General features: G+C 42.0%; 1 protein-coding gene across 1 annotated transcript; it reads left to right on the plus strand.

The window, feature by feature from the left end:
- The first annotated feature begins 473 nt into the window (after nt 1-473).
- On the plus strand, nt 474-5701 carry LOC111882685 (wall-associated receptor kinase 2). Its single transcript, XM_023879051.3, has 3 exons — nt 474-1409; nt 3664-3831; nt 4181-5701. Exons 1-3 carry the CDS (start codon nt 515-517, stop codon nt 5392-5394), a joined length of 2277 nt encoding a protein of 758 aa, XP_023734819.1. The 5' UTR covers nt 474-514; the 3' UTR covers nt 5395-5701.
- Nucleotides 5702-15769: the final 10068 nt, after the last annotated feature.

Here is a 15769-nt window from a genome sequence, read left to right on the forward strand (position 1 = left end):
AGGGATACTTTTAAATAGAGGTTGATTAAAAAGACATCCTATTTTACCATTTAGACAACCCTAATCAATTTTTAAAATGTTTTTAAATAATATCTTTATAGACCACTCCTTATGGTCTTCTCATTCAACGACAAATTCACAAGAAAAACTTTAGTCATGGTTGGCTAGAAATTTAATGCAGATACCGATGGAAAATCGTTGGTGGTTTCCTAAGCCGTTCGTTATAAATTCTTTTGTGGTTAACGGTGAGCCATTCGTTTAAATATTAGCCTTACAATAAAAGTCAATGGTCAACTAGTCTCAATATATTTTCCCTTTCAATAATGATAAAAATACGTAGAAGAATGTTTCAAAATATAAAAATCAAATAACTGGAAGAATGTTTCAAACTATAATATAAATATATTTTTAATAAATAATAAAATAAGTAGAGGAATGTTTAAAAACTATATAACAAGACGAGTATCTATTATAATAAACAAAATATTGCAATTTCATAAACTTACAAGAAAACATGCTTCTTCTTTTCATCCTTGTTCTAACCTGGATGTCGCCATTACCTGAGGGCAATTTTGTAGGTGCTACAGCTATAGCAAAGCCAGGTTGCCTAACAAAATGTGGGGAAGTGACAGTTCCATACCCTTTTGGCATCAACTACGTAGTAATGCCGGGACGCAACATAACGCAAAACTGTGCCTTAGAAGATACATTTGAGCTGACCTGCAACTTGACTTCAAAAGCTCCAGAGCTTTTTATTGGGAGGGGGAACCTCAAGGTCTACAATATTTCAGACACAGAGATGAGAATTTCCGTTTCAATTGCCTTCAGATGCTACGACAGTTATGGGAATATAAGTGAGAATAGAACTTCCTGGACTGACATTCCAGAGAGGTTCCCCCTCACATTTTCCCAGAAGAACAAGTTCACTCTCATCGGATGCGATGATTATGCATGGATAAGAGGGCCACCAGGATCCGACTATGCTAGCGGCTGCATGGGGATATGTAACAACCCAAGTCGTGTGCCTGATAATGGGACATGCTCAGGAAGTGGGTGTTGTCAGACATCAATACCACAGGGTCTCCAATATTTCAATATTACACTTGGCTCTTTCAATAACCATGGCAGTGTGGTGTCCTCAAATCGTTGCGGTTTTGCATTTCTTGGTGAGGAAGAGAGCTTTAAGTTTGGTGGTGCTCGTGATATGTCTAATGCTACAGAGTTTTATATAAAGACAAGGTCCAATGTCCGCAGGGTTCTGGATTGGGAAATTAGAGACAACCCGAATATCTTAGAGCCTACGGTATGCAAGGGAAATAGCCTCCGTAAGAATGTCAGTATTAGTGGGTATCACTGCAGCTGCAAGGAAGGTTACCAGGGCAATCCTTATCTTGAACCCGGCTGCGAAGGTCAGTTTCAATTTTAAAACAGAATCAATTCCAGTAAATAGAACATGAATAACATGTTTATATATTTATTTATTTATTTTTACTTTTCTTCATCATTCTACAATAAGTTTGCAAATGGTAGCTAGAAAAATATCTAACTTTGTCTTAAAATTTTTCGTCAAAGATCTTCATAATATAATACCAATAATATAGAATCATCCATTGCAAAAAATTGCGAATGTGGACTAACCTATTTTGTTGAGGTGGAAGTCTCTTTGGAGGCCTCGGGTTCAAATCCGACCGTAGGCGGATTAACTCTCCGGTGAATTTAACTTTAACTACTAACTAGCACTTAAAAAAATATATATTACCAACAACTTAGATTTTATTAAATGGTTTCTTTTAGGGGTGTTGATCGGATAATTTTTTCGGGTTTCGGATAATTCGGGTTTCTCGTGTTAGAAAAAATACTCGTTACCATATCCAAACTAAATTCGAGTAATTCGGGTTTGGGTAATTTGTGTATCGAGTCGGGTTTGCGTAATTCGGGTATTACCCGAAATATATAATTTTTTTTTTTAATTTCACCTGAAAATAAATTTAATGAAATAAATACGTTGTGCTTTATTAGTCTTGTTTATATAAACAAATGAGACATAAACGAAGTTACTCAAGTTTTGAACATTGAGATTTTTTAGTCAATAATACCTGAAATATCAAGTAATTTTTTAACAAGTTAATCTAATCTAATAAAATGTTAAAAAAACAAATACTTAAGAGGGTGTTTGACTTTGCATTTAAAATGATTTTTGAGACTTTTGGCTTTTCCAAAAAGTCAAAAGTTTAAAAAGTTGTTTGGTAATTAAAAAAGATCTTTTAAAATAGCTTTTTAAAAAGAAGAAAAAGAAGGCTTTTAAGAAGTCACTATGTGACTTTTGACAACTTTTGCATTTTTTCATTTTCCCCTCTCAAAAGTTTAAACAAATACATTTTAAAACCATTTTTTGGAAAAAGATATGAATCAAAAAGGTCTTTTCTAAAAAGGACTTTTTGGTCTGAAAAGTTATCCCAAACACCCCGTTAAATATCTTAATTTAAAAGTTTAAAATTTTTAAAATAATTATAGCCATATGTTTTACCATGTTCTGAAATTTCATCAAGATAATGAGTTTGTTAGTTGCAATAAAAAATTAAAAACTATAATGTAAAAAACAGTTAAGTTTTAAAGAACATGATGATATATAAACAATTACTTTTGATATTGTTAGTGTCATATTGTCATAATAAATAGATTCATGTTTTACAATAATGATAGTTAGTTTAAGCGTGGTCAAATATTTGTTATATAGTACAAGCTCTAAAAATAAAAAAATAAATAAATAAATAAATAATTTTAATAATTCGGGTATACCCGAAACCAAAAAAATATACCCTTTACCCGACCCGAAAAAATCGGGTTACCCAATTACCCGAAAGAATTTACCTAATACCAGATATACCCGACCCGATTTACTCGATGTCCGAAAAAATCGGGCGGATAATTCGGGTATCAGGTATTTTCGACAGGGCTAGTTTATTTTGAGTTTCCTGCTAATATATATTGTTCAATAATATTGATTTTATTCTCGAGTAATATTTTACTCTCAAATCTTAATTGATTACTTTTTGAATACTTGATTTTTTTTTTTTTTTAATCTCCCATCTTAAATTTTACGAGGTCATATAATTTGTTTAATTTTACACGGGCATACTATATATGCAGTAAATAGAGCTTGCATAAAATTGTAAATCATTGTTATCTATTAATGTTCTTGTTGTTCATTTTTTCTATATCTTCTTCTTCATTTGTGATGAGACTCAACAATGATTGTGTATGTATTTCATCTCTTATTAGAATATCTATAATACATAGTTCAATTGGAGAGTTGAATATAGATGTCATGAGCTGACTTGGCGGATTAAACTCAACCATTGTTAGATTCCATGTTGGCATCTAATTGATATGAAGTTCAACGGTCATTGAAATCTATTGAAATCTATCGTAGGAAAAAAGAAACCTTTCAATTATTAAAAATATATTTCATTGAAATTTATAAAGTTTGATGTATTGTATAAAAATTAATATAGATTTGCATAGAATGTAAAATAATAATATATCAATCTATTAAAATATAATAAATGAGTATGGATGTTCCTAATTAGTATTAGTAAAGCAGAATATGTCACATTTTTTTTGATCTCTTTTAATATATATGTGGATATCTTTATTTGTTAGACATCGACGAGTGCATGGATAATAGTACATACCCTTGTTATGGGAATTGCAATAATACTCCAGGGGATTACACCTGTACTTGTTTAGTTGGATACGAGGGTGATGGGAAAACTAAAAATGGGTGTCAACGTAAAGCTTCAAAGTTTCCAGTGATTGCATTATCTTTAGGTATGTGTATTTTTTTTTCTTTTTTTTGAAACATCAAGGTTGAAAGAGAAATCACTGCTCCATTTGTCTTTACTAAATTATCCATTTTACAATTTCAGAATATCTTGTATATAACTTCTTACTAAACCATAACCCACCAAAAGGCGTATACCCAAACGAGTGGTGTAATTTATGAGTACAAAACTAAACCCCATAATTAAACATTGAGCCTTTTCTATACGTTCTACAGTTCCTTCTGAAGCCATATTATCTTTTAAATTTCCTTCTGGTTCTTTTGATCACATGCATGTATATTTTAATATTATATCGCAATGAGTACTAACTGTTTTTCTTTTATTTTCACATGTAGCTCTGGTCTTTGGCTTACTTGCCATATTTTCTGGGATAAGTGGGATTTTCCTTGGCGTAAGGAAGAGGAAACTCATAAAGCTACGAGAAAAGTTTTTTGAGCAAAATGGGGGTGAGTTTATGAAACAAAAGCTCAAGGCAACAGGGGCTAATGACGCTGTGACTATGTTTAGCACAGATCAGCTTCGAAAAGCAACTGATAACTATTCTGAGGAGCGAATTGTTGGCCGAGGTGGTTATGGTGTAGTGTATAAAGGATTCTTACCAGATAATCGTGTTGTCGCAATAAAGAAGTCTAAAATAGTGGATGGGAGTCAATCTGAGCAATTCATCAATGAAATCTGGATCCTTTCACAAGTTATCCATCGAAATGTGGTTAAGTTGTTAGGCTGTTGTTTGGAAGAGGAGGTACCAATACTAGTTTATGAGTTCATATCCAATAACACGCTTTTCTATCACATTCATCATAAACCTGGTGGAATGAGTTGGTTATCATGGGAGAATCGATTGAGAGTTGCTGCTGAAGCTGCATCTGCACTTGCATATCTTCATTCACAAGCTACTATGCCTATTATACACAGAGATGTCAAGTCCGCCAACATATTATTAGATGAAAACTTCACCACAAAAATATCAGATTTTGGTGCTTCAAGATTGGTCCCTTTAGATCATGATCAAGTCACGACTCTTGTTCAGGGCACACTTGGTTACTTGGATCCTGAATACTTCCACACAAGCCAATTAACCGACAAGAGTGACGTTTATAGCTTTGGCATGGTCCTAGCAGAACTCATAACTGGGAGATTGCCAATTTGTGCAGCTAGAACCAATGAAGAAAAAAATTTAGCGACCTACTTTGTCAAGTCAATGAAAGAGAACCGCCTTTTTCAAATTGTTGAACCACGATTATTACAAGAAGGGACTCTTGAGCAGCTACAAACAGTAGCTGAGCTAGTCAAGAGATGCCTTAACTTACTAGGAGATGAAAGACCTACTATGAAAGAGGTGGCAATGGAGCTAGAGGGCTTGAGGAAGTTCACAACTCATCCTTGGAATCAACAACATGAACAAGCGCCTGAAGAATCTAGAAGCTTAATCCTTGAAGTTGAACAATCTGATCTTTATGGTGTCCCGTTAATCCCATATAGTAGTAACGAATGGGAATCGTACTCAGGAATAACAGAAATGGCATTTCAAGAAAACAAACCACGCTAAGTTTGGGGGTGTTGGTTGTAGTCCCTGTTGTTTGATGATCTTGCATCATGCTTTCTCCCAAAACTGTCATTACCATTTCAATTGTTGTCTTCATTCTGCTATGTCAAATCTATGCTTTATTTGTTTTAGTTCTTTTGCATGGTGTGTCTTCCAGAGTTGTTGAGTTGTTTACCGCTAGTCTGGTAGTTTCAATGAGTTTGTCTGGTTGTCCTATTGAACTTCTGTGTATCAGGAAAATTAACTACTCGTTCTTGATTTCTTGTAATTGCTTTTAAATAATTGGACATGACTCCCGGTGATTTTAGAATTTTTAATTTCAAGATGACGTTTTAGACTAGAGGAAGTAGTAGCACTCTTAGCACGTTGCCATGTAGGATTTTTTTAGTTTTTTTAAAGCCACGTAAGCTAATTAGCATATATAGCACAAACACTACAAGAATCCACACCTATGCAAACATCTATGCCGACGATGTGTGTCGTGTGTAAAAGTCAGGGATATACATACCACATTTTGTCAAAGTTGACCAAATGCCATGTTGACCAATTTCTTGACAAGTCGTCGGGTAGGTAGGGCGCGAAAGTAATAAAAAATCCTGCTTTTCTTAAAATCTATTCCGAAGACAAGTTGTTAGTATAGAAAAAAAATAAAAATAATTTCTATTTTTTAATTGTAATGTTGAAGATAAAATACAACGATATCGTTTTTTTGACCTCTATACCACCCACCGACGTATACAGGTAGGTCTCAATCCGTGTGAAATGTATGTTGAAGACATGTCATTAGAATAGGTTTATTATTTTTATTTTTTTAAATTACGATAAAAAATACTACACAACGTCGTGTTTATTTACTCTATACCGACGATGACATGTCGTCGGTATAGGGTTTCATATTTTTTACTACCCTAATCGACCCCATTCACAGTCGCCTCTTGAGAGCCATATTCTCTCTCGACATAATCATAACTTTGACGAATACGGCCGGTTTTTAACCGGTAATTTCTTCATTCCTCCATTTTTTTTTTGATGATTTCTAATGTTTTAGGTAGGTTTTTGAGGATTTTGGGTGTAATTTTATAGAAAGATTTGGGGGTTTTGAGGGGCTAGCCATCACTATCAAACCTGCCATCATCACAATCACTGGCCACCGTCGACTTTTCCTCACCCAAGGTAAGTCAAATTTCAGTCCTAAAATTTTTTTCTTCTGTTTTCTAATTTGGGTTGTATGAAACTGATTTTGGTTGTATCTAGCTGATTTTGCTAATCTAAGTCTGATTTTGCTCATGTTTTCTGATTAAGGTTCACTAATTTTAGGTATAATGTATTTGATTTTGTGTTTAGATGTAATGTATGATTGTATGAAAGTGGTATTGTTTGTCTATAGTTAAGTGCTTGATTGCTTAAATTAGAACGAAGTTGTAACACCCTGTTTATTTATTAGATAAATAAATAAATTAATGAATGAATAGTAGCCCTAAAATAAATAATTATATTTCAAAGGTTTAGCTTGAGGAGCTAATTGTCACACTTTAAGAGATTGGGGGTTAAAAAGTGTAAGTTCCACATTAGTATTGTAAGTATTTTAGAAGGCGGGGACTAAATGGTAATTTATGGGACTTCTTTTGAAAAGATTTTAGAGGTTAAGGGGCTGTTTGGTAAAGATGAGATTAAAGTTGAAAAGATTTTATGGGTCAGGGGCTAAAGCGTAAGTTTGGGCTTGATTTGAGAAGAATTTTAGAGGGCAGGGTTAGAAGGTAATTTTTGGATTTACTTTGAAAGAAAAGAGAAAGGGAGGGTCGATCTTGACATTATGGCAATCTTTTGTGGAGCCGGCTATAAAACGTCACCACCAGCCAAACCCTAACCCTAGATGGTTCATTCGGCCGCCACCCTCACTCTATCTCTCTCTCCAGCCGCCATATATATCGTCTTCCAAGTTCACCGGAGCACCATCGCCAACTGCCTCCTTGTCATTGAAGTTGGAGTCCTCCGCAACCACATGATCGGCGAAGCTGCTGCTAGCGACGAAGTGCAACACAAAGAAGCCGGCAGACGACTGTCGCTACTCTCCTCAGGTGAACCGCCCTGTGTTCGTCGCTATGCACGACGGATTATGGCCGCCGACGAAGGTTCTCGTTGTGAATAGTTGCTCCACCGCCAACGTCCTAGCCGAGAACCACCGTGCGTTCACCTCGTTGAAGATGAACGTTGCTTGTGGACATCGGGGTTGAGTCGTTGTCGCTCTCGGACGTTCCCTCTCTTCTCCTCCCCCTGTTTCGCCTTCAGCCTTGGTCGTCGATGTCATTAGAGATGTTGAGCGCCGTCACTCCGAGCATCGGTTGCAGTCGACGCTTTCCCTTCGACTGCCATGCGTCGCCACGAGGGTGGCTTTAATGGTAGGTGTTTCTAGCGCTTAGCTGGTGTTTGAATTTTTGCATGCGTGTTCTCTGTCGACCAGAAAGCATGGAAACCACCATGGCAGCCCACCATGGTGGCCATTACCTTATTGTCGCCCCTGTCGCCGCCACCAGCCACCGTGAAGGGTGGCTATGTGTGTGAGTGTGTGTTTTGTGTGTGAGCGTGTGTGCTTATATTAGTGAGTGTGTGTGTGTGTGTGCGCGTGTGTTTGGAGATTTTTCATTGTAATTTGTAATCATGTCGAAATAATAATAGAAATTTCAAAACCACCATCGTAGGGTGGTGGCTGTCGCCTCCTGCCACCACTGGCCGCCGTGTCAGGTAGCGGTGTGCTTGCCTCGTTGAGTTTGATTAGTTTAGGGTGCTTGAAACCCTAATGGGCCTTGTAAGCCCTAACAAGCCCATTGAAACCTAATGGGCTTAGTGAAAACCCAAATGGGTCTAATAGAGCCTATTTGACCTAAGGAAAACCCTAATGGGCTTAAGGATCTAGTTATTGGGCCTATTGGGCTAATATGGGTTGGAAACCCTAATTAGGGTTTGGAAAACCCTATAGCCATAAAACCATAATTTGGGATTATCGGGACCGCATGAGAATTGTTCAATGAACTTAAATTAATAATTAATAATCATTAGCAAAGATTAATCTAAGAAATATTAGACTTAATGGATTAAGTCCTTAGTGGATTAAGTCCTTAATGGGTTAAGTAGGAAACTTAACCCTAATCATCATTTAATGAGAAACCCTATTTCACTAGGGTTTAATGTTGGGCCTTTCTTTTGGGCCTTAATTATTGGGTTATTAATGGACCATCCAAGATCAAGCAAATGGACTAGAATAATTAATGGGCTTTGAGGTGAGGCCCATATAAGGAGTTGGGCCCAATTTGGAAAATTAGGCCATAGATGGGCCATAGTTTGGGCCTATATGATTATGTGATATTGGGCTATTAGAATGTTGAATGTTGGACTGGACTAAATGGTTGGGCCGTATGGTAAGACCTTGTAAAGTTTGGGCCCAATTTGGAAAATTGGGCCATATGTTGGGCTTTGAGCCATAGTTGGACTTTTGGGCCTTTGGATTGGGCCTTGGGCTTGAATCAAGACAAGTTAGGGGTAGTGTAGTCTTTTACCCCTAAGCATGGACTTATGGTTATGTATTGGAACCCAATTATTAATTGGGTGTTATTTTGATATTGACTGATCGGGAATCTGTCATCCAGCAGCTATGGTTTGTCAGTAGGACTTCAGCAGTATGAGATGAGTTTTCCTTCCAGTAGGAACGGGTCTACGGCCACAATGTCGGCCCGCTTATTTAGTAGTAGTTCCAGACTTCGTTCCGATGCAGTAGTTCAGTGTGCTTGATGTCTTTGTGATTCAAGCATGTCTTTGTGTTATGTGTTCCGGACTTTGGTCTGCTGCAATATGCAGTATATGTGTTTATGGTGGTAGTTATGTTTATGCTATGCTATGTTCAGTTAGTTTCTGGACTTCGGTCCGATGCAGTTTCCGGACTTCGGTCCAATGTAGAGGGCAAGGCCCTAGTTAGTTACGGACTTTGGTCCGATGCAGCTTTCGGACTTCGGTTTGATGCAGACGGCAAGGCCCTAGTTAGTTCCGAATGTAACGACCCGTTCCCGGTATGTTGATTTATTGGTAATTATAGTGAGTTTTTCAAGAGGGACTCGGCGAGTTCTAGCCTGACTCGCCGAGTAGGGTCGCGTCTGAGGGCACGCGTGAGCCGGGGACTCGACGAGTCCATATCCCCGACTCGGCGAGTCCATCTATCTGGGTGAAACCCTAATATCCCCGGGTTGACCACTATTTATACCACCTTATAGCCCCCATTCTCGCCTCCCTCACCCTGAGAACTCAGTGATAGAGCCCCAAACCTCCATTGAAGAGCTTATATGTGTTTTGGTGCCCTCTTTGTGAAGGTGTGAAGAAGGAGAAGAAGCAAGAAGCAAGGAGAAGGGTTGTAGTGCAAAGATCCAAGGCCAAATCAGAGTTTATTGAGGTATTTTCGGAGTTCCATCTTATTATATGCTTTAAACTTCCATTAGGGCTCTCCTAAGAGCTAGTTGGTGCTTGTTTCAAGCCTTACACTTGCATGAACGTCTTATTGAGTCGATATATCTATGGATCTGAATGTTGGGGTGTTGTAGAGCCCAGATCTACTGTCTTTTTGGAGTTATATTGCATGATAACCATAGATCTACCCATTTTATGCATCTTTTAGCCTTATTTCCCTTATTCATGAGGTTGTGCACGTAAAGTTGGAAACTTTACGTGGTAAAACAGCTTATTGGACTCAGATCTATCAATTGTATGCTTTGGATTCAAACAAAATCAAGTAAAAATCAGTTGCATGGCGGCGACTCGGCGAGTCGGAAGAACGACTCGACGAGTCGGGGCGCGAGTCCCGAGTCCTTCAGTTTTATCAGTGTCGAGTGGCGAGGTGATTCAGGAAGTGGACTCAGCGAGTTGAGAGTAGACTCAGTGATGGAGGGACTCGACGAGTTTGTTCATACAACTCGGCAAGTCCAAGGCAATCTTCTTGGGATCAAGAACAACTCGTCGAGTCTGTTCATCCGACTCGGCGAGTCGGATGAAGATTGTCTGAGTTCTTGGATCAAGAGGGTACTCGTCGAGTCGATGCCAGACTCGACGAGTAGCAGTGAGGAAGAGTGAAAAGTAAGAGTGGGACTCGGCGAGTTGGGTGGCCCAACTCGGCGAGTCAGCCCAAAAGATAATTGACTTGGCCGGGGGTAAAAGAGTCATTTTACCCCAAGCGCAGTGTTTAGTATTTGATTGAGTGTGTTTATGGACTTGTAGCCGAGGAAATTCAGGAGCAGCCGCCGTTAGCTCTCCGAGCCACACACTCAGCAGCCAGCTTACGAGGTGAGTTTCCTTCCAGTAGGAACGGGTCTAAGGCCACAATGCCGGCCCGTTCAGTTATCAGTAGTTTCCGGATTTAGGTCCGATGCAGTAGTAGGTATGTTCGATGCCTTCGTGGTTCGAACAGGATTTGTGTGCTATGTTTTATGTGTTAAGTATTATGTGTTCCGGGCCACGGCCCGATGTAGCATGTCGTATATGTGTTATGCTATTTGATGTGTTATGCGATGCCATGTTCAGTCAGTCAGTTCCGGACTTCGGTCCGATGCAGTTAGTTCCGGACTTCGGTCCGATGCAGGGGACAAGGTCCCAGTCAGTTCCGGGCTTCGGTCCGATGCAGTTAGTTCCGGACTTCGGTCCGATGCAGGGGACAAGGTCCCAGTCAGTTCCGGACTTCGGTCTGATGCAGTTAGTTCCGTACTTCGGTCCGATGCAGGGGACAAGGTCCCAGTCAGTTCCGGACTCGGTCCGATGCAGTTTCCGGGCTTCGGCCCGATGCAGTGGGCAAGGCCCAATATGTGTTTATATGTTATTGTATGGTATGTGGTAGTTTTGGGGAGCTCACTAAGCTTCGTGCTTACAGTTTCAGTTTTGGTTTCAGGTACTTCTGCAAGCAAAGGGAAGAGCTCGGGGTGACAGCATCGCACACACCGCAGCATAGCTTTTATCCTGGGGATGTCTCTTGATGTTTTGGATTGATGTAGTATGATACAGTTTTCCGCACAATATTTTATTATGTTTTGGGAATACATCGCGTATGTTTTCTGTTATGATACTTATATTATGGTTTGATTATATGGAAAAACGAAAATTTTTGGGTCGTGTTTTTGGGTCGTTTCAAGTTGGTATCAGAGCCCTGGTTTGAGGGATTCGGATACACTTCCGGGTGTATCTGAACTCAAACTAAGGGAAATAAAAGATTTTAGTAAAATAAAAATGTTTTACAAAAAGAATTTTGAAAGCACTTGGAAAGAAAGAATTGTTTTTAACAAGATAGAGGTGTGTGCATGCGGTCAGCCGAGCTCAAGTAAGTACTCCCAAATTACCCATACAAGTTATTTGTTCAGTTTCAGTTTCAGTAGAACAGCATGCTAGTATAGGGCTAAGGATCTAGGAGAATGCCTTATGTGCCTGCTTATGTGTTACAGCTTTATGAGTATTGCATGCTAGAATTGAGTAGACAGCAGTAGGATAGCCTGTTTAGGTTATGCCTGATAGTATGAGCTTAGCATCCTATGCTAGTGCAGTTTCTTGTTATAAGAATAGTTTTGCCTGAGTCTATTTCCCGTGTCCGAATGCTGCTTGCTTCGTGCTTAGTGGGGTTCTGAGTAGTGGGAGTTAGCCATTAGGTGAACACGTCACACCACATGTGATCAGGTTTGAATAATCCCAGAGTGCTGGAACTGGCTCTACTACGCAGCTCTTGTTTGAGTCCAACCGTTGTAGGGACGGATCTTTTACTTGAAGGATTATATGATCCTCATCACATGTGATGGTGTTTAGGTGGTGGCTAACTGGCATTATGAGGAGACCTACAGCAGCTGAGGACCAGTCGTGTTGAGCTTGAAGTTTCCCTAGGGCAAGCCTAGGATGAGAGTAGCAGAGAATGGCAGTAGTAGAAGTGACTTGGTGGAGTCAAGGCAGTTCTTGAGGAAAGTACGGATAGATGTGGAAGGTAGTAGGGGCCCATACTACTGAAAGCAGAGGATCCGTACTCGAATTAAGGAAGGCCAAGACAAGACCAGGAAGCTAGTAGTAGTATCATGGTCCCTTGAGATATTTCAGTGTTCTGATGTTGTTATGATATGTTTCAGAATGGTAGTTTTGCGTCCGAGGCCAGCAGCCGGCAGTTCAGATGCCGGAGGGGGATCAGGATCGGGATCAGGCCCGGAGGCCGGGCAGATGGATGAGCAGACTAGGGAGTTCCTTTCTTCTGAGGTTACCCGCATCATACTAGAGCAGACTCCTGTGATCTTCGGTTCGATCAAGGAGGGTATTTTAGAGCTGATGGATGAGAGATTGAGTACTTTCCGTGCTGAGATGGCGGCCGTGATGGGGTCGCGCACACTTACGTTCAGGGAGTTCCGGGCATGCGGGGCTCCAGACTATCATGGGGCACGGGACCCCATAGCGAGTACCAGGTGGTTGGCGGATGTGGCCAACGCATTCCGCACTAGCAGATGTCCCGAGGGGGACAAGGTCAGATTGGCGTCCTGTCTTCTGAAGGACAGGGCACGAGACTGGTGGGAGGAGGTCGGACATGCCATCGGGGATGATGCGGCACTGGATTCCATGACCTGGGCTGATTTCTCTACCAGGTTCAGAGCGGAGTTTGCACCGGTCATCTAGGTGCAACAGTTAGCTAGGGAGTTCCAGGATCTTACCCAGACTACCGAGACAGTGGCGGAGATCACCGCCAAGTTCAGGGAGAGGGCCCTTCTTGTTCCTCAGTATGCAGCCGATGAGGAGATGAAGAAGACCCGGTATCATGAGATGCTGCGGAGTGACATTCGCATGTTTGTGAGCCGGTCCAGTTGTAAAACGCTGGACGACATGATTGCTAGAGCCAGGGAAAGGGAGATTGATCTCGAGATGGAGAAGAAGAGGAAACCGGAGGCGGTTTCGGGTTTAGGCAGTGTGGGCAAAAAGCCCAAGGTTTCAGATCACAGGTCCAGGGGTCAGCAGAGCCACGGTCGGTGTGGCAAGTGTGGGAGGTTGCACGAGGGGGCGTGCAAGGCAGGGAGTTCCGGCTGCTTCAAGTGCGGTCGGACTGGGCATTTGAGTAGGGATTGTACGGCCCCTGCTACTACGGTTACAGCATCAGATCTGATTTGCTTTCAGTGCAATCAGAGGGGACATAAAAGGTCCCAGTGTCCCAATTTAGCTGCAGCAGGGAAGGTGGTTGCACCTGCCCCTGCCACCCTGAGGATTACGGATGGCCGGCAGGGTCGAGCTGATGCGCCGGTGGCGAAGAGCAGGGCATTTCAGATGACAGCAGAGGAGGCGCGAGCGACTCCTGATGTGGTGACGGGTATGAATCTTTCCTTCATCTTTAATTGATATTATATCGTTGGAATATTACTTGATGATATGTTTTATTTAGGGTCGTTCTCGGTGAACGGCATCCCTGCTTTGGTATTGTTCGATTCGGGGGCTACCCGATCATTTGTATCGCTTGCGCTTAGCAAGAGATTCAGCAGAGCTCCAGGGGAGCTGGATTGTCCACTAGAGGTTGAGATAGCAGATGATAGGACCGTGAGGGTCGGCAGAGTACATAGAGGGTGTTCCCTTCAGATATTTGGTGAGTAGTTTTCAGTGGACCTGGTTCCTATTCCCCTGCGTGGGAATAAAGTTATTGTGGGCATGGATTGGCTGAGCCCCAATGGGGCGGTGATTGATTGTGAGCTACAGCTAGTGAGGGTTCGCACTCCCAGTGGGGGAGAGATAGTGATTCAGGGCGAGAGGCCCCAGCGAGGACCGATCTTTTGTTCCGTCGCGAGGGCGAGGCGCTATGTTCAGCAGGGTTGCGTCGGTTTTGTAGCTTACGTCTTGGATGCCCGGGAGAAGGGCAAGACGGCGATTGATGATGTTCCTGTTGTTCGTGACTACCCGGATGTGTTTCCCGAGGATTTGCCAGGGATACCTCCAGAGAGGCAGGTTGAGTTCAGGATCGACCTAGTTCCTGGTGCGGCTCCGATAGCCAAAGCACCGTATCGACTTGCTCCCCCTGAGATGCAGGAGTTGTCTACACAGCTTCAGGAGCTGTTAGACAAGGGTTTCATTCGGCCGAGCAGTTCGCCTTGGGGAGCGTCGATCTTATTTGTGAGGAAGAAGGATGGGTCGCATCGTATGTGCATTGATTATCGGGAGTTGAACAAAGTAACGGTGAAGAACCGTTACCCACTTCCGAGGATAGATGACTTGTTTGATCAGCTTCAGGGAGCGTCTTGGTTCTCCAAGATCGATCTACGCTCCGGTTATCATCAGATGAGGGTTAGAGATGAGGATGTACAGAAGACTGCTTTCAGGACCCGGTATGGTCATTATGAGTTCGTGGTGATGCCATTTGGGCTCACCAATGCCCCAGCCGCGTTCATGGATCTCATGAACCGCGTGTGCAGACCGATGCTGGATCGGTCGGTGATTGTGTTTATAGATGACATCTTGGTGTATTCCAAGACACAGGGACAGCACGAGGAGCACCTGCGGGAGGTGTTTTAGACTTTGAGGAGGGAGAGACTTTTCGCAAAGTTCTCCAAGTGTGAGTTCTGGTTGCGCGAGGTGCAGTTTCTTGGTCATCTCGTCAACCAGGAGGGTATTTTGGTAGATCCGGCCAAGATTGAGGCCGTGATGCAGTGGGAGGTCCCGAGGTCTCCATCTGAGATTCGGAGCTTCCTGGGGTTGGCAGGGTATTATCGGAGATTTATTCAGGACTTCTCCAAGATAGCAGTGCCGCTCACCCGACTAACCAAGAAGTCGGTGGTTTTTCGTTGGGGGCCTGAGAAGCAGGCGGCGTTCGAGACTCTCAGGCAGAGATTGTGCGAGGCTCCGATCCTTACCTTGCCAGAGGGAGTAGAGGATTTCGCAGTCTATTGTGATGCTTCGATCACAGGTATGGGAGCAGTATTGATGCAGCGAGGCCATGTAGTAGCTTATGCCTCGAGACAGTTGAAGCCTCACGAGGCTAATTATCCTACCCACGATTTGGAGCTGGGGGCAGTTGTGTTTGCCCTCAAGATTTGGAGACATTACCTTTATAGGGTCCGCTGTACTATTTACATGGATCACAAGAGTTTGCGATATCTTATGGATCAGCCGAGTTTGAACATGAGACAGAGGAGATGGTTAGACGTGCTGAAGGACTATGACTGTGAGATCCTTTATCATCCAGGGAAGGCCAATGTGGTGGCCGACGCCCTGAGCCGCAAGGTGTCGACGGCCCCTATCAGAGATCTGTGTATGAGGATGATAGTGATCACTCCGTTGTTGGAGCGGATCAAGGAGGCTCAGATGGAGGGCCTCAAGGAGGAGAGGCAGAAGTGTGAGAGGATAGTGGGCC

This window comes from Lactuca sativa, chromosome 9 (assembly GCF_002870075.4).
Source record: "Lactuca sativa cultivar Salinas chromosome 9, Lsat_Salinas_v11, whole genome shotgun sequence".
Lineage (NCBI taxonomy): Eukaryota > Viridiplantae > Streptophyta > Magnoliopsida > Asterales > Asteraceae > Lactuca > Lactuca sativa.

Coding starts and splice junctions, on each gene's coding strand:
- LOC111882685 (XM_023879051.3), top strand. CDS start 515: ATGCTTCTTCTTTTCATCCTTGTTCTAACCTGGATGTCGCCATTACCT. Junction 1,410..3,663: donor TCTTGAACCCGGCTGCGAAG/GTCAGTTTCAAT, acceptor TTTATTTGTTAG/ACATCGACGAGTGCATGGAT. Junction 3,832..4,180: donor AGTGATTGCATTATCTTTAG/GTATGTGTATTT, acceptor TTTCACATGTAG/CTCTGGTCTTTGGCTTACTT.